Source organism: Martes martes, assembly GCF_963455335.1.
Source record: "Martes martes genome assembly, chromosome: 14".
Classification (NCBI taxonomy): Eukaryota; Metazoa; Chordata; class Mammalia; order Carnivora; family Mustelidae; genus Martes; species Martes martes.
In genome coordinates this window covers 33,430,178-33,447,360 of record NC_137902.1, presented here as the reverse complement: position 1 = coordinate 33,447,360, position 17,183 = coordinate 33,430,178, and the positions used below count along the sequence as shown (strand labels likewise).

General features: G+C 49.0%; 1 protein-coding gene across 1 annotated transcript; it reads left to right on the top strand.

Annotated features, from left to right (window-relative positions):
* Positions 1–79: 79 nt before the first annotated feature.
* FFAR4 (free fatty acid receptor 4) lies at positions 80–16,978 on the top strand (the record flags this gene model as incomplete). Its single annotated transcript, XM_080823673.1, has 3 exons — positions 80–646; positions 9,239–9,367; positions 16,589–16,978. 3 exons carry the CDS (start codon positions 80–82, stop codon positions 16,976–16,978), a joined length of 1,086 nt encoding a protein of 361 aa, XP_080679799.1.
* Between the last annotated feature and the right edge of the window lie 205 nt (positions 16,979–17,183).

Genomic DNA, 17,183 nt, shown 5'->3' with positions numbered 1-17,183 from the left:
CTCTTTCCCCGCCTTGGCGCTCAGTCGCCTCCCAGATGAGCGCGCTCGCAGACGGCTGCGGGCCGCCCGGGCGCCGGGCATGTCCCCCGAGTGCGCGCAGGCGGCGGGCACCGGATCCCCGCGCAGCCTAGAGCGGGCCAACCGCACCCGCTTTCCATTCTTCTCCGACGTCAAGGGCGACCACCGGCTGGTGCTGACCGCTGTGGAGACGGTCGTGCTGGCGCTCATCTTTGCGGTGTCGCTGTTGGGCAACGTGTGCTCCTTGGTGCTAGTGGCGCGCCGACGGCGCCGCGGCAACACCGCCTGCCTGGTGCTCAACCTTTTCTGCGCCGACCTGCTGTTCACCAGCGCCATCCCGCCCGTGCTGGCCGTGCGATGGACCGAGGCCTGGCTGCTGGGCCCGGTCGCCTGCCACCTGCTCTTCTATGTGATGAGCTTGAGCGGCAGCGTCACCATCCTTACCCTGGCGGCCGTCAGCCTGGAGCGCATGGTGTGCATCGTTCGCCTGCAGCGCGGCATGCGGGGTCTGGGGCGGCGGGCGAGGGCCGCGCTGCTGGTGCTCATCTGGGGCTACTCGGCGCTCGCCGCGCTACCCCTCTGCGTCTTCTTCCGTGTGGTCCCCCAGCGGCCCTCCGGCCAGGACCAGGTGAGCTGCCGGGCGGTGCGCGCCAGGCCGGTGTCAGGGGCGGGCTGGCGAGCACGGATCCCACGGAAGCGATGACCTGGGGCAATGAGTAACCAAAAACAACAGAACAGAACGAGAATAGGCAATTTGTTGCGTTTAATCGTTGTGTCCCTGTGCCCGGTGCTCTGAAGTTTTAGCTCTTGAATTTCACTGCAGCGACTTAGGTCCCATAAAGGCCCTTCAAAGCCTTGTAAATAGAGTCCCCCAAATGCCTGCAAAGTGCACTCTTTATGTTGAGGTTAGTGCAATAGCGGGGAGTGTAGGAGCCAACCAGATGGAACTTCTAGGATCCGGAATGGCTAATGGCACTCGTGTATATTGAAATCTGCTCTCTTGCAGGGTGGGTGGTAGTGTGCTGGGACTAGCACATCCACTTGATGTATGAGGAAGCTGAGGCCCACAGAATGACTTGCTCGGGGCATCTCATCCTGAGTGCGAGGAGGAGCTGAGAGCCTGCTCAGCACATTCAGCCTTGGTTGGGTGAGGGTCCTGCTTTGAGAACCCGGGAGCAGAGCCAGGGAGAAAGGGCAGCAGAGACCCGGGGGCCCTAGACCCGATGCTGCCACTAGGGGTGTTGTAATACTTTCCCGGGGCCTCAGCTTTTCCAACTGCGAGATAGAAGGATTGGACTAGATCACAGGATCTTGCCTGGAGCCTTGCATGGTGGGTGGCTTCAGAGCATTCTAAGCGCCCAAATGTTCAGCAGATTCCGGAGGCTGGGAGATGAGCTTTCTTCTGAGCTGGGTGTTCAGAGTTGTCATTAGGATCTTTGTGGGGGTCCATAACCTTAAAAAAAAAAAAAGTTATCTGGGCAGTTCATGACATTGGCTCGGGTCCACTCGGGTTGGGCAGTCCAGAATCACGGTCCAAAATTGTGGTCCCCATCTGTTCCTGCTGCTGCCCCACTGCGCTGTTGTGGAGTTTGTGTGCCGAGATTCAGTCTGGGATGCGGCACCTCGGGGCCGGCCGGGTGGGCAGTGGCCGGGTGGACAGTGGCCAGGGTTCTGGTTGTCTTCCCAGTGGGCTAGGTTTTCTGTGCCTCATAGGGAGGGACAGAGAAAGAACATAAGTCTGTGCGCCCTTTATAAAGGGAGGTGTGAGTCCTGCTCTGGGCTCAGCCTCTCCAAGGGTTGCTGCTAAGCGGGTTTTCCCATTCCCTGCCTTTCTCTACAACTCACTGGTTTTCTGGCCTGAGCAAAACTGTCACAAACCACAGTTCCAAAGACAGGCCTGCGCAGTGACCAGAAGGAAGTGAGAAGGTAGGAAGGTAGGAAGGGAGGTGAGATATGACCTGGAGGAAGATTTCTTGCTGGGGAGGTGGATGTAGTCTGAGCACAGGATGCCTTCCTGGGTATGTGCTCTGGGGCACCGATGCAGATGTGGGCTTCTCTGGGGGTCTCCCAGACCCGTCTCTTACATAAGCCTTTTAATGGCATGTGAGGAGAAGTCTGCAACCCATGTAAGCGGTCTCTGTCTGTCTCTCTCTCTCTTTTCTCTCTCTTTTTAACACAAATCAGACCTAAAAGTCTCTTTCCTAATTGTTTACTTTTTGCATGGAATACATTGTGGGGTTTTTGTTTGATTGTTTTGTTCTGTTTTAAGGCCTTGAATGACTAATAGGCAGGAACCATGTCAGGCCTGTGGCACTTGATCAAAGAACATGGACGCCTGTGGCCATGCCCCCTCAAGTGGGGGCCAGGATGGCGGGGTTCAGCTGAGCGTGCCCATTGCCAAGCTTGCCCATCAGGGTGCCATCAGCATAGCAGACCAAGGACCCTAACCTAGTGAGCAATCCTGTCCTCCCCAGCCCAGATGTACTCGAGAATCAAAGTGGGTCACTCAGATGCTTCAGAAATAAATGAAAGACCAGGCCTCACCCCAGACCCATTGGATCAGCTGGAGGCTAGGTTTTGCCATCAGTCTTTTGATTTTTTAAGTTATTCTCTCACTGAATAACAGCGTTTCTGTATTTTTCACAGAACTTGAGGGACTTTTCCCCATTTTTTTCTTTCCTTACAGAAAAAAAATGACACTCAGGAAATTAAAGATCAAATAGAATATATCTTCAGGATATCTTAGGTTCCCAGACAAGTACCTTGCGCCCCTCCCTTTTACAACTGTTTTAGGTACCCTTAGACTTAACTGGCAAATGATGGTAAAAAAGTGAGGCTCTTGCCCCCTCCCAGACTAAAACTGCTTGCCTACATGGACACAGGTGGTGGTTTGAGCGAGAAGGCCTTCGCTCAGATGGGGGAGCTGCCCTGTTTTGTGACTCTGTATTTTACCTCTGGTAGGAGACCCCGACGGCACTCCCCGGATGACCAGAACTGAACTGTGAGGGGCTTCCATGGAGACTTATGTCATGGTTCTCCCTTGGAGCAGGCATGCAGACCCCTCTTGTATTAATGCAGAAACACCTTCTTGGTCATAGAGCCTTTGGGGAGAGATTGGGCAAAGCCACGGGGAGAGCACTTTAGAAGCACCTCAGGAGGCTGAGAGCTAGGCGAGTTGGCCGCAATCCCTTGGCCCTGAAATTAGTAGAGATGGAGCAAGGGCGCTTGTCGTGAAAAAACCAGATGGTCCTTTTGAACTCTCCATCCTCTTTGTCTTTTCCCAACACATGCACCTTCCAATAAGTCAAGAAATGGAAAAACTGCCCAGTTCCTCAAGGGCTGTGACCTGAGCATGGAGGAAACAATTCATCTTATAGGTGAGCAAACTGAGGCTCAGGGATTGAAGAAATAAGTTGAAAAGAATGAGAAACAGGGGAAGAAAAAAAAAGAGTGTGGCCATTAAAAAAAGAGAGAGACAGAAGGATCTAGGCTAGACTGAACAGAGTCTCACATTTAAAATTAGCAAATGCTTGTTTTCTTAATCCTCTATTCCCAGCTTCCTGTCTGTAGATTCTGCCCGCCCCTTCCTACTTGGACACTAAATACGGAGGTTTTTGGATGGGGGACACTTTCCGACTCAAACCACCGGCTGAGGGAACTCTCTAACCTCAAGCACACACTGGACGCCTCCTCTTGAGGAGAGTGGGCTAGGGAAACAGTGCCTCACAGAGCTTTCTGCCAGTTTAGTGCCCCAGCTCCCCAAAACGGGAACATGAGTACCTTCGTCCATTTGGGCAGTGGGTGCCTCCCAGTCCAGGGTGACCAACCTCCCTCAAGCTTCCCTGTAGGGAGGATGAAATGATAGACATGCTAAAAATGCTAGCTAATTTCGTATTGAGTGTGGGCTTTGGAGTCCAGCATTCTGAGTCTAAATCCCATCTCTGGCATTTAGGGGCTGTGCGACAGAGGCAAGTGCTCCTCACCTCTGTACCTTCCTTTCCTCATTTGCAGAATGGGCATGATGACAGTAGAACCCTATAGAATTGCCTTGGGGACCAGCGTTCAGTGAGTGGGCCAACGCCTGGCACATGCAGAGTTAAGCACTCAAGAATTGGTAGCTATTATTAGTTTTCTTATCTTTGGTTATAAATATTTTAAACATTCTTTAAATGGTATAATTCTTCTGACTGCCGTAAAATAATAGACTGCCATTTTACGAGGGTGGGCATATTCTAGCAACAGAGACATCTCAGCCAGCTCAACTCGGCCTGTTCCAACAGGATTCCTGCCTCTGTGTGCTGTGGCTCTGCTAGGGCACTGACCCTCATTGGCAGGTTGGGGGGACTGTCCACACTGGCCAGAATGTGCTGCCTATTCACTGCATAAACATTTACCAAGCACCCCTCCCTGCTGCCCGCACCATGAGTCACGTGACCAAGATGGCATCCTGTTCAAGGAGGTCCACGAATCGACAATGTTGGTGGTCTCAGACCCTGGCCCAATTTGGTTCTCACACACACCCTATGAATAGGTGTTGGTATGTTCATTTTCCGAAGAGGGAAATGCCTGAAGTCACAGAGCAGGCCAGAGATAGAACTAGAATTTAGCCCGGGACTGTCTTTCTCCCCATGACTTTTCCCGCAAGTCACACTTCCTTAGGAGCCCTCTGTGTTACAGCTCTGCCTGCCCCAGTTTAATACCAGGCCGGAACACCGTCGCGTCTCTGCTGAGCGTGAAGTGGTTGAGGAGAGAAACACGGTTTGCTTGCCTTTGGTATTATTAGAGGCTACTTTTACGACACAAGAAAGTTCATCTCTTGCATTGATAAATTCTTCCATTTCTGTTGGGAAGCTGGTGGGCAAGGGGATATTCACTGGGTTTCCCACTTCCTTAAAGTGATCTCGAAGTCCTCCGTTTTGTTGGAAGAGGTGGAACGGGGGGGATGATTTACAAAGGGACCCTCAGGCCTCCTCCGAGAAGCATCATTAGAGGAGCTGACAGGAAGCAGCTGGCACCAGGTGGCATTTCAACTAAGTCAGCCAGGGTGCAGAGGGGTCTGCATTTGAGCAGTGCCTAGAGATAGATGCCACACCCACAGGGGAGTCTTCTTAGAAGAGAATGAGTGATATCTTAGCTGCGGTGAAGATGAAAGGCAGTCGGCTATCCCCACGGATGTCGGGAACTGGAGGGACATTGCAGGCATGAGAACCCACGTGCTGGCAAGACATGGTGCTGGAAGGGTGGTGGGGCCAGATGGAGAAGGCCAGGTATGCCTCTTGAGGGAGTTTAGACTTATGAGGTGAGAGACGGCCTGGCCTGCGAGGGGTGCGCCAGTAAGACTGAGATACAGGGGTCTGTTGGACAGCTAGTAGGACAGAACTTAAAGGTTCCCTCTGAGTGGGGAGGGAGGAAGGAGACAACAGAAAGCCCACACTCAGGTTGCTGGCAGCATAGGGAATGGTGACTCCATGCCCCGAGTCAGTGATGGTGGGAGACGGAGCCTTCTGGGGTGGGACATCAGAGCTTGACATGCCTGTGAGGCATCCTTCAGAGATGTCCTCAGGACACAGGGGCCTGTCTGGGGTTCAGGAGAAGACAGGGTGGGAAAAAGTAGTGGCATCTTGGAAAAGAAGCCATGGAAATGGATGAGATTGCCAGGAGGAGGAGGAGGTTGGGCTGGGGATACAAGTCACCCTTAACCACACTTCACCCTTGTATGTGGCCTCTTGCCTTCCTCCCTCCTGGTCCCAATGCTGAGCTCCAGCCTCCTTGTTCTTCTGACTGAAGCCCCATCCCTCCAGGCACAGTGGACACAACCCCTGCGGATTGCTGCTGTCCTCTGTGACTGTGCTCGCCTGTCCCCGGTAGCTCTGGGCACTAGGGCTCGCTGCCCTATACTGAAGTTTCTTCTTCTTTTTTTTTTTTTTTTTTTAAAGATTTTATGTATTTATTTGACAGAGATAGAGCACAAGTAGGCAGAGAGGCAGGCAGAGAGAGAGGGGGAAGCAGGCTCCCTGCTGAGCAGAGAGCCCGATGCGGGGCTCAATCCCAGAACCCTGAGACCATGACCTGAGCCGAAAGCAGAGGCTCAACCCACTGAGCCACCCAGGCGCCCCTTACGCTTCTCTCTCTCCCTGAGCACATCAGGGCCCCCTTGAGGGCGGGGGCCTCACCTTGCCCATTCTCACTGTGGCCTCACAGTGGTGCAGACACCAGGGCTTGAGTCAGGAGTGGTTAAACAAAGCAATTAAAGTACAGCCATTGAGTTGGCTCTCCCTGCTTCTGTAGCTCAGTGACAAAGCAGGCCTCGCCCTTTAGGTTTTCAAATTTCCTTTTTTAAAATCAGGAAGCATTTCAAATGTGCAGGAAAAGTATAGAGAATATTATAAGATTCACGTCTCCACCTTCCAGAGCTGACTTACTGCCACGCTCCCTCCTAAGTTACAGCCCGGGAGAGAATACCTAGGATATTATAAATATCCTAGGTATTTAAATATATATAGGTATTTAAATAAATATAAAATAACATAAGTCAGATTTTCTCACAAAAACAGAATTATAATACCAGGCCAGCTCTCTGACTGTGGGCCTGGTGCCTGTTGTTAGATTTTTTAATGAAAATAAACACTGCACTTCATACCATATAAAGCTTTCTAAAGAGCCTATAAATCCGTCATTCAAGTCCACTCGGGCCAGCCGCACTGTCTCTTCCGTCACGCACGGGGGTGCTGTGCAAAATTCATATCTTACTTCCTTCTCACACTCTGTGCCTGGAGTGAGTTCCACAAAGGTAAAGGAGCATCTTCATCAGTCATGATACTGGGGGAACTTCCTGGATGAGTTCCTTGTTTTTCTTGAAAGAATAGCTGTTTAGGTTTGCTAAACTAGCATGGTAATCTGTGTTTAACGTTTGATCCTCATTTCTTTTAAAAATGGACTTTTACCGCCATTTTTTTTTCCTCTTATAAGTTAATATGGGCACATTCCAGAAAATTCAGATAAGCCAAAAGAGCAAAAATAACGAGTCCCACCTAGAAATGGACACTTAATTTTCCAGAATGTATCCTTTCAGTCTTTTGTCTACGCATACGTGTGTGGGCGTGGGCGGGGATGTGTGCACAGGTGTCTGTCTGTCCATTCACACCTACGCATTTTCCTCAGCAGCTTGGGGCTAATACAGGCAGAGTGTTTGGGGATCCACTTCTTTGTTCCTGTAGTCGGGAGGACATCTGGTTCTATTGTTACACATTCTACAAAATCCTGTTAAACCTGAAGAGATTTCAGCAGACATTTTGAAGAAGGCTTTTGGAGAGAGGTGGAGGACTTTGAGGGTTTTATGAAATGGTTCTGGGGTTTTTCTGCCCTCCCTGTAATTTTCCTAGCTCAAGTATAGAAATCAGAGACTAAGGCGCATTCAGGGCTGGCATCCGTCTCTTCTGATCGCTGCTTCAGTGTATTTGCTGGTCTGTGTTGCCCACCAGCGTAGTAGACTGAGGGCATGGTGGGCAGAGATCATCTCGAGATAATCACCACACTGCCAGTACTCAGAAGTTCCTTGAGAGACACACATTTCTTTCCAGTCACCACAACGGGGAGAGATCTAATGCACTTTGTCCCCTCAGGCGTGGACAGTGGGGATGAAGGAACAAGTTTTTGGAATTACTAGTACATTTTTGAGCCATCTAAACGAGATAGGAAAAGGAAGCAACATTCTCACCCCCTTTCAAGGTACAAATACGATTAAAGCATTCTTCCCTCCTTGACTTGCCTTAAGAGTTTTCTTGGTAGGTCCCTGGATTTCTTTCATAACCACTTAGCTCTCTGGGGAAGATATCATATGGTTAAAAAGAACTACACCTTTAGTGTCTTAGGCTCTTGGTTTAGGAAGAGGTTTCTAAGCCTTAGTTTTCTCCTCTGTGTAATGGGAAAAATAATAACGTGCATTTCAATATGGTTGTTATGAACCTTCAATGAGATAATGTATGTAAAGTACTTCCTAGCATAGAATAAACGCTCAGTGAATATCAGACTTACCATTTTCTGTTAAAACCGAACAGGAAAAGAAGGGCCTCTTCGTTTGTATTTGAGTTTGAGCACCCAGTTATGATGTATGTGACAAAAGTTCTTTGTCCTTGCTCAGCGCTCAATACATGTTGGCTAAATGAATGAGTAGATCCCACGACTACAATTCATTAAGATGTCTTATCCACCAGACGTCAACAATGTGTTCTTTTTACAGAGGATATGCTCTTGAAACCCTGTTCTATGTGTTAGACATGTTTAGAACAACTTGATTTCTATATCGTTTTATTCCTACAGTCAAGCCGACATGCGAAATTTGTGTTTGGGAGGAGAGACAGACAGATCTCTTTTTGTTGACCTATTTATTCTTTGGAGGAAATTGTTGTAGCGGCTCCCGGTAATTATGTAATAAGGTCCCCACATGTTTTGAGGTTGGTAATTAGTGTCAAACCCTTAAATTCACGACATACTGACAGCAGCAAGATCACCAACCAGGACTTTCAGCCCCATTCTGGTAGTTTTCCATCTTGAATGCCAGAGAACTGTGTGGGGCTGTACTGTGCCGCTCTGTTTGGGAGAGACCCATGAGGATAGAGCTTCCAAGTCTGGGCTTCAGTATTGTCTTGGGATGAGCCGCGGCTTTCTTTGATGCAGCTAGACATGTTTTAGACATTTCCACGTCCCTTAAATGAAACTTCGTGCCTTAAAATCGTTTCTGGTGCCTTCGGCAGTCGCAGTGGACTACATTGCAACCTCGTGCCTGTTTCTCTATACTTGTGCGTAGCATGTCACTTCCAATCTATGTAACCTCTTAGGGCTCAGGTTGTGATTTGTAAAATGAGGGACTTGGCAGAGAAGGCTCAAGGGCTCTTGGCCACTTAGTCCAGGCAAGTGGAAAGAGCACTGGGGCTGGAGTCCTGTCCAGGAACTAACTTGAGCTATTACCAGTGTGTGACGCGGGGATCCAGCTGCATCTCCTGGAGAACAGGCATAATGACTGTGGTTATTTTGAGGGTCGGAGAGAAGTGATTCGTAGCTTGTTTGTGTGTGCAGGGGAGGGGATGCTGAGCTGTGCTGTCATCCTAGCTGCAGCGTGCTAACACCAGTGTAATGGTGTCGGGTATTCTCCTACTGGGACTGAGGTAAAACCAAATAAGTAGCCACCATGGAAATGACATTCTTCTCCTTCTTGTGACAGGAGATTTCGATTTGCACACTGGTTTGGCCCAGCATTGCCGGAGAAATCTCCTGGGATGTGTCCTTTGCAACTTTGAACTTCTTGGTGCCAGGATTGCTCATTGTGATCAGCTACTCCAAAATTTTACAGGTATGTGTGCTTTGAGCACCACAGCTGAACTCCACTGAGGCTGGGATGTTTTAGACAGAACCGGCCTGCCAGGTCGGAAGTTACCTTAGGGTTCACGCCAGTCCAGTCCTGGCTCCCTGCCCTGGTCCGCCCCTCTGCAACACCAAACAAGAGTTTGTTTTTTTTTTGTTTTTGGTTTTTTTTAAAGTGATATCTTTGTGACTGCTATTAAGATTTTTATTATTTTGATGACCACTAGAGTAATACAAAGCTCATTATAAAAAATTAAAGACATATAGAGATGTATAATGCAGAAACTAAACATCTACTCCCATTGTTAACAGTTCAAAGTACATTTTTCAGGTTATTTTTCTTACAAACTTACCTATATATATACTTTGATGCCATGTGTGTATATATGTTACATATATATGATAAACCATATAAAATGATCAAATAGCAACCATATGTCATGGTTCAAAACAATGTTTGTTTGTTTCAGATTTGAGATAACACTATTTGTAATTTCCTTTTCCGGCTTAACACCAGATTGCAATATCTGTCCATATTTGTTTTTATATCTCTGCCTCATTATTTTTAATGACTTCATGGTGTTCCACCGTACAGATGTGACATAATTTATTTTATGGGCTTTGGGTTGAGTCCCTTGATATCCCATTACAAACAGCAGTATAGTGATGGAGAATGTACATGTCTAAAAACTTTTCACTGCAGTATAACATATATCCAGGAAAGCAAACCCAGCATATAGGCACAGCCCACAAACTGACCTCACTCCTAGAAGCAGCTCCCAGAAACAAAATGAGAAACAGAACATTACCAGAAACTCCTTCCCAATTGCTACCCCACACTTTCAGAGAAGGCGCTTTTCCAAAGTGCACTGAACCAGGAAGTGATCTCTACCTTTGAAGAGTGAGTATGTCCAGGGACAATGGAGGGGACCCTGCTGGCCTGGCTCCCGCCTCTGGACACAGCCCATTCACACGGCGCAGGCAAACGGCGTGTGTTCGTGCTCATCTCAGAAGGTTTAATGCAAAACCTTGAGTCCTCTTGGAGGTTTATAGTTGTTGAATCTCGGTTTTTATCTCATATTACAGGTTATCTGGCAAATGAACTTATTGAAGTGGGGCCTTGTATACATCTTGTATACAAGATGTATACATCTTGTATACATCTGCTTGCTCTATGGGCACTTTTATGGCTCTTTCTTTGTAGCTGAGGATCTGTAAGCTTCTTAAATGCTCAGAACCCAAAACTAGGCCAAGCTCCATCCAGGTCTGCTGATTCTGGGTCCTGTGGGAGATAGCCTGCCATGCCCTTCTCTAGACTCTTCCCCACCCGTTGACTTGTGACCCGCTTCAGTGACACCGAGCCTGGGGCTTGCTCAAGGGTATGAGGCAGATTCAGGCCTGGAGTTAAGGTCTGTAACATGCTTGCAATGGGGACCCAACATGAGTGAATGCTATGTCAGTACGAACTGTCATTACCTTAAAAGAAAAGGAGTAAGGGGAAGAGGAAGATAGAATTTAGAATGAATTCTTTAAAAATTATTCAACAAATATTTATGAAATATTTACAATGTGTCAGGAACAAATTCATTTAATCCTGTTAAGAATTACAGATGAGGAAACCAGTGCACAGAGAGGCTAAGTAACTTGCCCAAGATCACACAGCGTAAAAGCAGCAGGATCAGGATTTACACTCAAGCAGTCTGACCCCAGGGTCCAATACTTTAATTCCTCAGACGTTTGCTAAGGAGCTGTTCTATTCAGCGTGTTGGTGGGGAGTGGAGATTGGTCAAGAGTGAGCAGGTCACATTCTTGATCCAGAAAGTGCTTTAACCCGGGAAGGGGAGGGGCAGATAGACAATGGCCCTGTTGCTCAATGCAATGAACCCCTGGTACTCTGAAGGGAGTGGTGCTGGGACTCAGCGTGAAAACACACAGCAAACCATTGAGTGCCTCGCAGATGTAGGAAGTGAATGAGGGGAAGGAGAGGGAAGAGCAAAGGGCCACGAAAGGCGGACAGGGAGACAAGAAAGGGTTCTTTTAATACCTGGGTTTTTGAGTCCTTGCTGTGTGGCCTTTGGCAAGATATTTATTTTCTGTGAACCTCAGCTCCCTCATCTGCAGAATGGCGATGCCTCGGACAGTGCAGGATTGTTGGGAGACAGATCAGAGACACTGTTCTTCCTCATACATGCCAACACATGACTGCCTCAGGACCTTTGCACCTGTGATTTCCTCTCTTGGATCTCTATTCCCCCAATTTCTGTGTGGGCCACTCCCCTGCTCCAGAAGGTCTCTGCTCAAAAGGCTCTTCCCCAGAGACCCTCCTCATCACTCTCTAGTCCTTTACTACCTGGATTCATTTCTCTTCAGTGCACTTACAACCCCTGTCATATTCCATTTATGTGTATTTATTTGTAAAATATCCGTTTTGCTCATTAGACTACAACTCCATGAGGACCGAGACTTTGTTTTGTTTCCTGCTGTAGCTCCATGACTAGCACAGAGCCTGGCTTATTCATTGTAGACACTCCATAAACACCTATTGAATGAGGAAGACACAGACTTTGGGTCACACTGAAAGGGCCTATGGTACCGTCTCTTTTTGCGCAGAGGGAAGATCACTGAACGAAAAGTGCTAAGACCCTGATTCTAGTCCAAGCTTTATCAATGTGTGACCTTAGGCAAGTCATTTAACTACTGTGGGCCTCAGTTTTGTCTGGAGCTAGATAGGCCTCAGTGGATTGTTTAACACAATAAAATGAGAGTGTAGATATGATAAAATTTTGAACAGGCTGCTAGCCTTTAATTGGAAAGAGATCTAGCATTGTGATTTTGCAAATCACACCAAGACTTCAAAAAATTTACCTTCCACCCCACCAGCCAAACTTACTATCGCCTGTTTCCCGGGAAGACTGTGCTATTTGTCCCGGCTTTGGACTTGTGGGTTTGCCAGGCAGGGAACTTGGAAGCAGGTAAGCTGCCAGACAGATGGAGAGTCTGCACGGGCTCCCGTCTTTCTCCCGCCGAAGATACTCATAACTCAGACACATCGGATCAGCTTTTCAGCTGAGATTCTTCTGTCAAGATCATAACTCTGTAAAATGAATTGAACATCAGTGTTGATCAACTGTTTCCCTAGAGACACAACTAGCAAATCATCAGAAGCCAGAGGGCATGTAACGCCACCTGCCACCCCTTTCCTTCCTCTGGCCTGTCAGTACGGCCTCTGACTCGGTTTCCATGTATGGGCCTGAGAAGTGCCTCTTTAAAATCACCCTGATCTTTTATTCCTCTAAAGCAGCATCTCCCCGAAAGTTCTCTCTAGAATGCCATGGGCTGCTAGATGTTAAAAAAGGGGCCCATGACCCCATGAGTTTGGGAAATGCTGTTTAATCAGGGCTAAGTGGGTTTCTTCACTGCAGGACTTCTGAGGGGCTCCATGAGGCTCACATTCTTTGAGAGTCTCCAACCCAGGAATAGAGGAGGCAGCGCTGCCAAATCTGACCACGGACCCCCTTTCCCCACAGAGCATCTCTCCGTACTGGTGCCCTGTGGATCTCCTTTGGGGAACACTGCTCTAACGTCCCTGCCCCCGGGGGGCTGCTTCTGCCCGATGCAAGGACCGAGAGCAGGCCTCAGCAGGGCTCTTCCTTCCAGAGCTGCTCCATGAGCTCAGGGCCGTGGTACCCACCCTTCTGCCTTCCCTCCTTCCTCTTTCCTCATGACTCAAGTGTGCTATACACCTTTGGTGGATTTTTCCAATCATTACTTTCCCAGGGTACTAGTCTCCTGGTCACTCCCAAGTGCCTTCAGTGAGGTGCTCCTTGATAGCTCTTGGGGCTTGGTTTACATCGTCCCCCAGCAACCACTGCCATGGCAAGATGAGATGCTTCTAGCCCTGGGCCGTTTGTACAATTCTTGTTCCCCCTCCTCATTCTCCATGTATACTCTAGAATGGAAAGCAGGGTGGACAGGGCTCCCTACTTTCTTGCTGACTGTGCAGCACCTGTAAGAGTACGTGGCACATGGTAGGGACTCAGTGAATGTTTGCCGAGTGAGTGTCTGGCTTGAATGTTTGCCGAGTGAGTGTCTGACTTGAAGCGGACAACCCTCCCCATCTCAGTGCTCACCTGGGAAAGGAACTCCGTTTTAGCTAAACATGAAGGTGTTAGGTTGTGAACATGCAGCCCCTTCTTCACATCCGGCCCTCACAGAGGAGCCCCCAAAGGAGGGCTGACCCCCTGGGCCCGAGCTGTGTTAGTGGGGACCCACCTCTCCCTGCACCCACTTGTGGGCAACCGTCGTGTGGAGGCACGGAGTGGCAGAGATGTGAGGTGGAGAGAAGTTTCCCTTCGGACCCTCACATGGGTGTGAAGGCAGCGTGTCTCAAAAGGACAGTTTACAAAGTGACACTTCAAAGAACTGGGAGAAGATCCCAAATCTGTCGTCCTGAATTGTTTTAGTCAGCAAGGACCACCTGGGAGTTTGTGAGAAGTGCAGTTTTCGGGCCCACTCAGACCCACACAAGTGAGCATCTGACAGGGGCCCAGGCACTTGCCTGGTGACTCGGACATGGTGGCCACGGACCACATTCCTGGGAACACCGTCTCCTCTCCCCGCAGCCCCACAAAGAGCTCAGACACCTCCCCCTGAGGTGTGCTTCCCCTCCGCCCTTGACCATGAGCCCTGAGCAAGTTACCTCACACCTCAGAGCCTCCATTTCTTGTCCCCAAAATGGGGCAATGACAGAACCTACCCCATAGGCCTGTTTTAAGGATTAAAGTCAACCCTCAAGTTAGTCGAGCATTGAATTTCTCCTAAAACACATGAAGCGTTCTGTGCAATGACAAGACATTTTAAAGCCTGGGTAAAAGTTAATTAGTCTTGTCATCAAAAGTGGGGAGGGGAGCAGCAAGGAGCCACACCGGGTTATAATAAGCCCATTTTCTTCTCACTCCCTGAAAGCTGTGGGAATCACAGGCAGAGGAAATGGAAGCATCAGTCAGCGCTAAAAACAGACCCAACCACTTACCCACTCAGACCGTGAGTCAGCCCGTTTCTCCGTCTGCTCGCAGTCACTGTCAGGCACTTGCTGAAGCCCCGGGTCACAGAAGCCCCAGGGCGGTCTAGCTCCCAGGGAGCCTGTAGTCCACTGGTGGTCAGAGGTAGCCATGACGCGGCAGCGTCGACCACATGACACAGGTCACATGGCAAGGGCCACGTGAGTACGTGAAACAAAGCATGGCGGGATGTCACGTGGGAGACGAACCAGGAAGCCTTCTCGGTCTTGCTGGCATTAAAGCTTGGAGCTGTAGGTCAGGCAGGAGGATTTCCATTGGCGGAAATAGTAGAGGGTAGGAAGGAGATAGTTTAAGATTAAGAGCATGGGCTGGAGTCAGACGGCCCAGCTTTGAAACCTAGCTTTGTGACTGCTTAGCTGGGTACGGCTGGGCAGGTTCCTCAACCTCTTTGAGCCTCCGTTTTCTCCTCTGTAAAATCAGGATCATCAAAGCACCTCTGTCACAGAACTGGTATGTACAGGGCCTGGCACATAGTAAGTGCTCGATAAATAGGAATTTACATCAACATCACCCCCCAAAATATGTCTAAGACACTGTATGAGGAACTCTAGTCTTCTTGGCAGAACCATGTGGACAGCACAAACGATGAGGCTGCTGTTGGAATTGTCCCTTATGTGACCACATAAGGGTCAGTGAGGGGACAGTCCCTTTCTGTGGGTCGATCTCCATGTAGCTGGGGGTGGTGCCAACAGATCCCACTGATCAGGTGATCATTCCCAAATGGTCCACATCCCAGGCATCGTTTTCAGGCTGATTCCTGGCCGCAGCTGTCTTAGCAAATGAGCAACCTCCTATCTCCATCAACCTTCCATTGCCCGCACCTCGGGGGCCTGTGGCAAGACTAGGATCCATTTCAATTTTTCCTGTAAAGGAGAGGAACCAAATGTGGGGGTTCAGTGCACACTTTCTGCCCGACTGGCCATACCCTCATGCCATCTCCACTGCCCCTGTGCCACCTGACAACCTGGAGGGGAGGGGAAATGGACAGGGGTGTGTGCTGCCATTTCATCCAGTACCCCTTCCCCTAAAAAAGGCAAAATAAATAAAATGCCCATCAGTAGGGGGCTGGATAAATCCTGGTACAGCCAGACTCTGGAACCTCTGTAACCACTGACAAGATAACAGGAATGAGGGGCCTTCTCTCTGGTTAGATATGGAAGGAGCACCAATACACGCCGATGAGTGAACAAGAAGGGTGAAGAATTGGGTGCATGGCTTGGTCCCAGGAGAGTGCAAAGCAGAAGTGCAGACGTGAGTGTTCCCATCACCAGGCATGTGTGTGAGAGCAGATCACTCCCAGAAGGACATCCAGGACCCTGGTCACCAGTCTTTTCCAGCCAGTGGAAATGAAGGGTACAGGAGGCCACAGACCTAACATTTTTATTTTTATTGTTTTAAAAAGATTTATTTATTTATTTATTTGACAGACAGAGATCACAAGTAGGCAGAGAGGCAGGCAGAGAGGTGGGGGGGGGTGGCGATGGGAAGCAGGCTCCCTGCTGAGCAGAGAGCCTGATGCGGGGCTCGATCCCAGGACCCTGAGATCATGACCTGAGCTGAAAGCAGAGGCTTTAACCCATTGAGCCACCCAGGCGCCCCCAGATCTAACGTTTTTAATTTGACCTGCGTCGGTATCATATTGGTTGAGTTTGTACTGCTTTTGTACATACTGCTTTTATACATTTACTTACTTATCTTTTTCAAAAAGAAAAGAAAAGAAATACGAGGGAAGATGTGCATCTTACTGGTTTGGGCTGCCATCACAAAATACCACGGTGGGGATGCATTCAGACCATAGCAATGTGCTTCTGTTCACTTATTTCCCTTCTAGACCATCCAGTTCAGCCTTTTCACTTCTCTGCATCAACTCTATTTACGATATGGATGACTTTCTGCCTTCTTTCTGGGAGAGGGGAGTCGGCCAGGTCCCCCACTTCCCTAGAGCATCCTGAGCGCAGGCAGCTGCCAGGCTGCTGAGACATGTGCTCCCGACCCAAAGTTCCAAAACCAAATTGTCCCAGGGCAGCAAGGATGGCAGATTCCAAGGATGGATACTTTGCTCCTCCGAAGTCGAACTCCCCAACATCCTGCAGTAAATAGTGGTCTGGCTCTGTTTTGTGTTTCTGCAGATCACGAAGGCATCAAGGAAGAGGCTCACGGTGAACCTAGCTTACTCGGAGAACCACCACATCCGCGTGTCCCAGCAGGACTTCCGGCTCTTCCGTACCCTCTTCCTGCTCATGATCTCCTTCTTCATCATGTGGAGCCCCATCATCATCACCATCCTCCTCATCTTGATCCAGAACTTCAAGCAAGACCTGGTCATCTGGCCTTCCCTCTTCTTCTGGGTGGTGGCCTTCACATTTGCCAACTCAGCCCTGAACCCCATTCTCTATAACATGTCACTGTTTAGGAATGAATGGAGGAGAATTTTTCACTGCTTCTTCTACCCGGAAAAGGGAGCCATGTTTACAGATACGTCTGTCAGAAGAAACGATCTGTCTATTATTTCCAACTAATTAAATTGTCTCCATAGGCAGAGTTGATCACCCTCTGGAAGACCATAATATGTTTTCAAAGGGAGTTAATTTCCAGGACTGTCATATCCATGTAGCCTGCTTCAAGAAAGTGTAACCTATGCAAACACACATTTATAGCACCCGTCAATTAAGGGGTGATCGTTCAGTATAACAGTTTTGCCCTTTATAAAAATGTTTTGCTCTG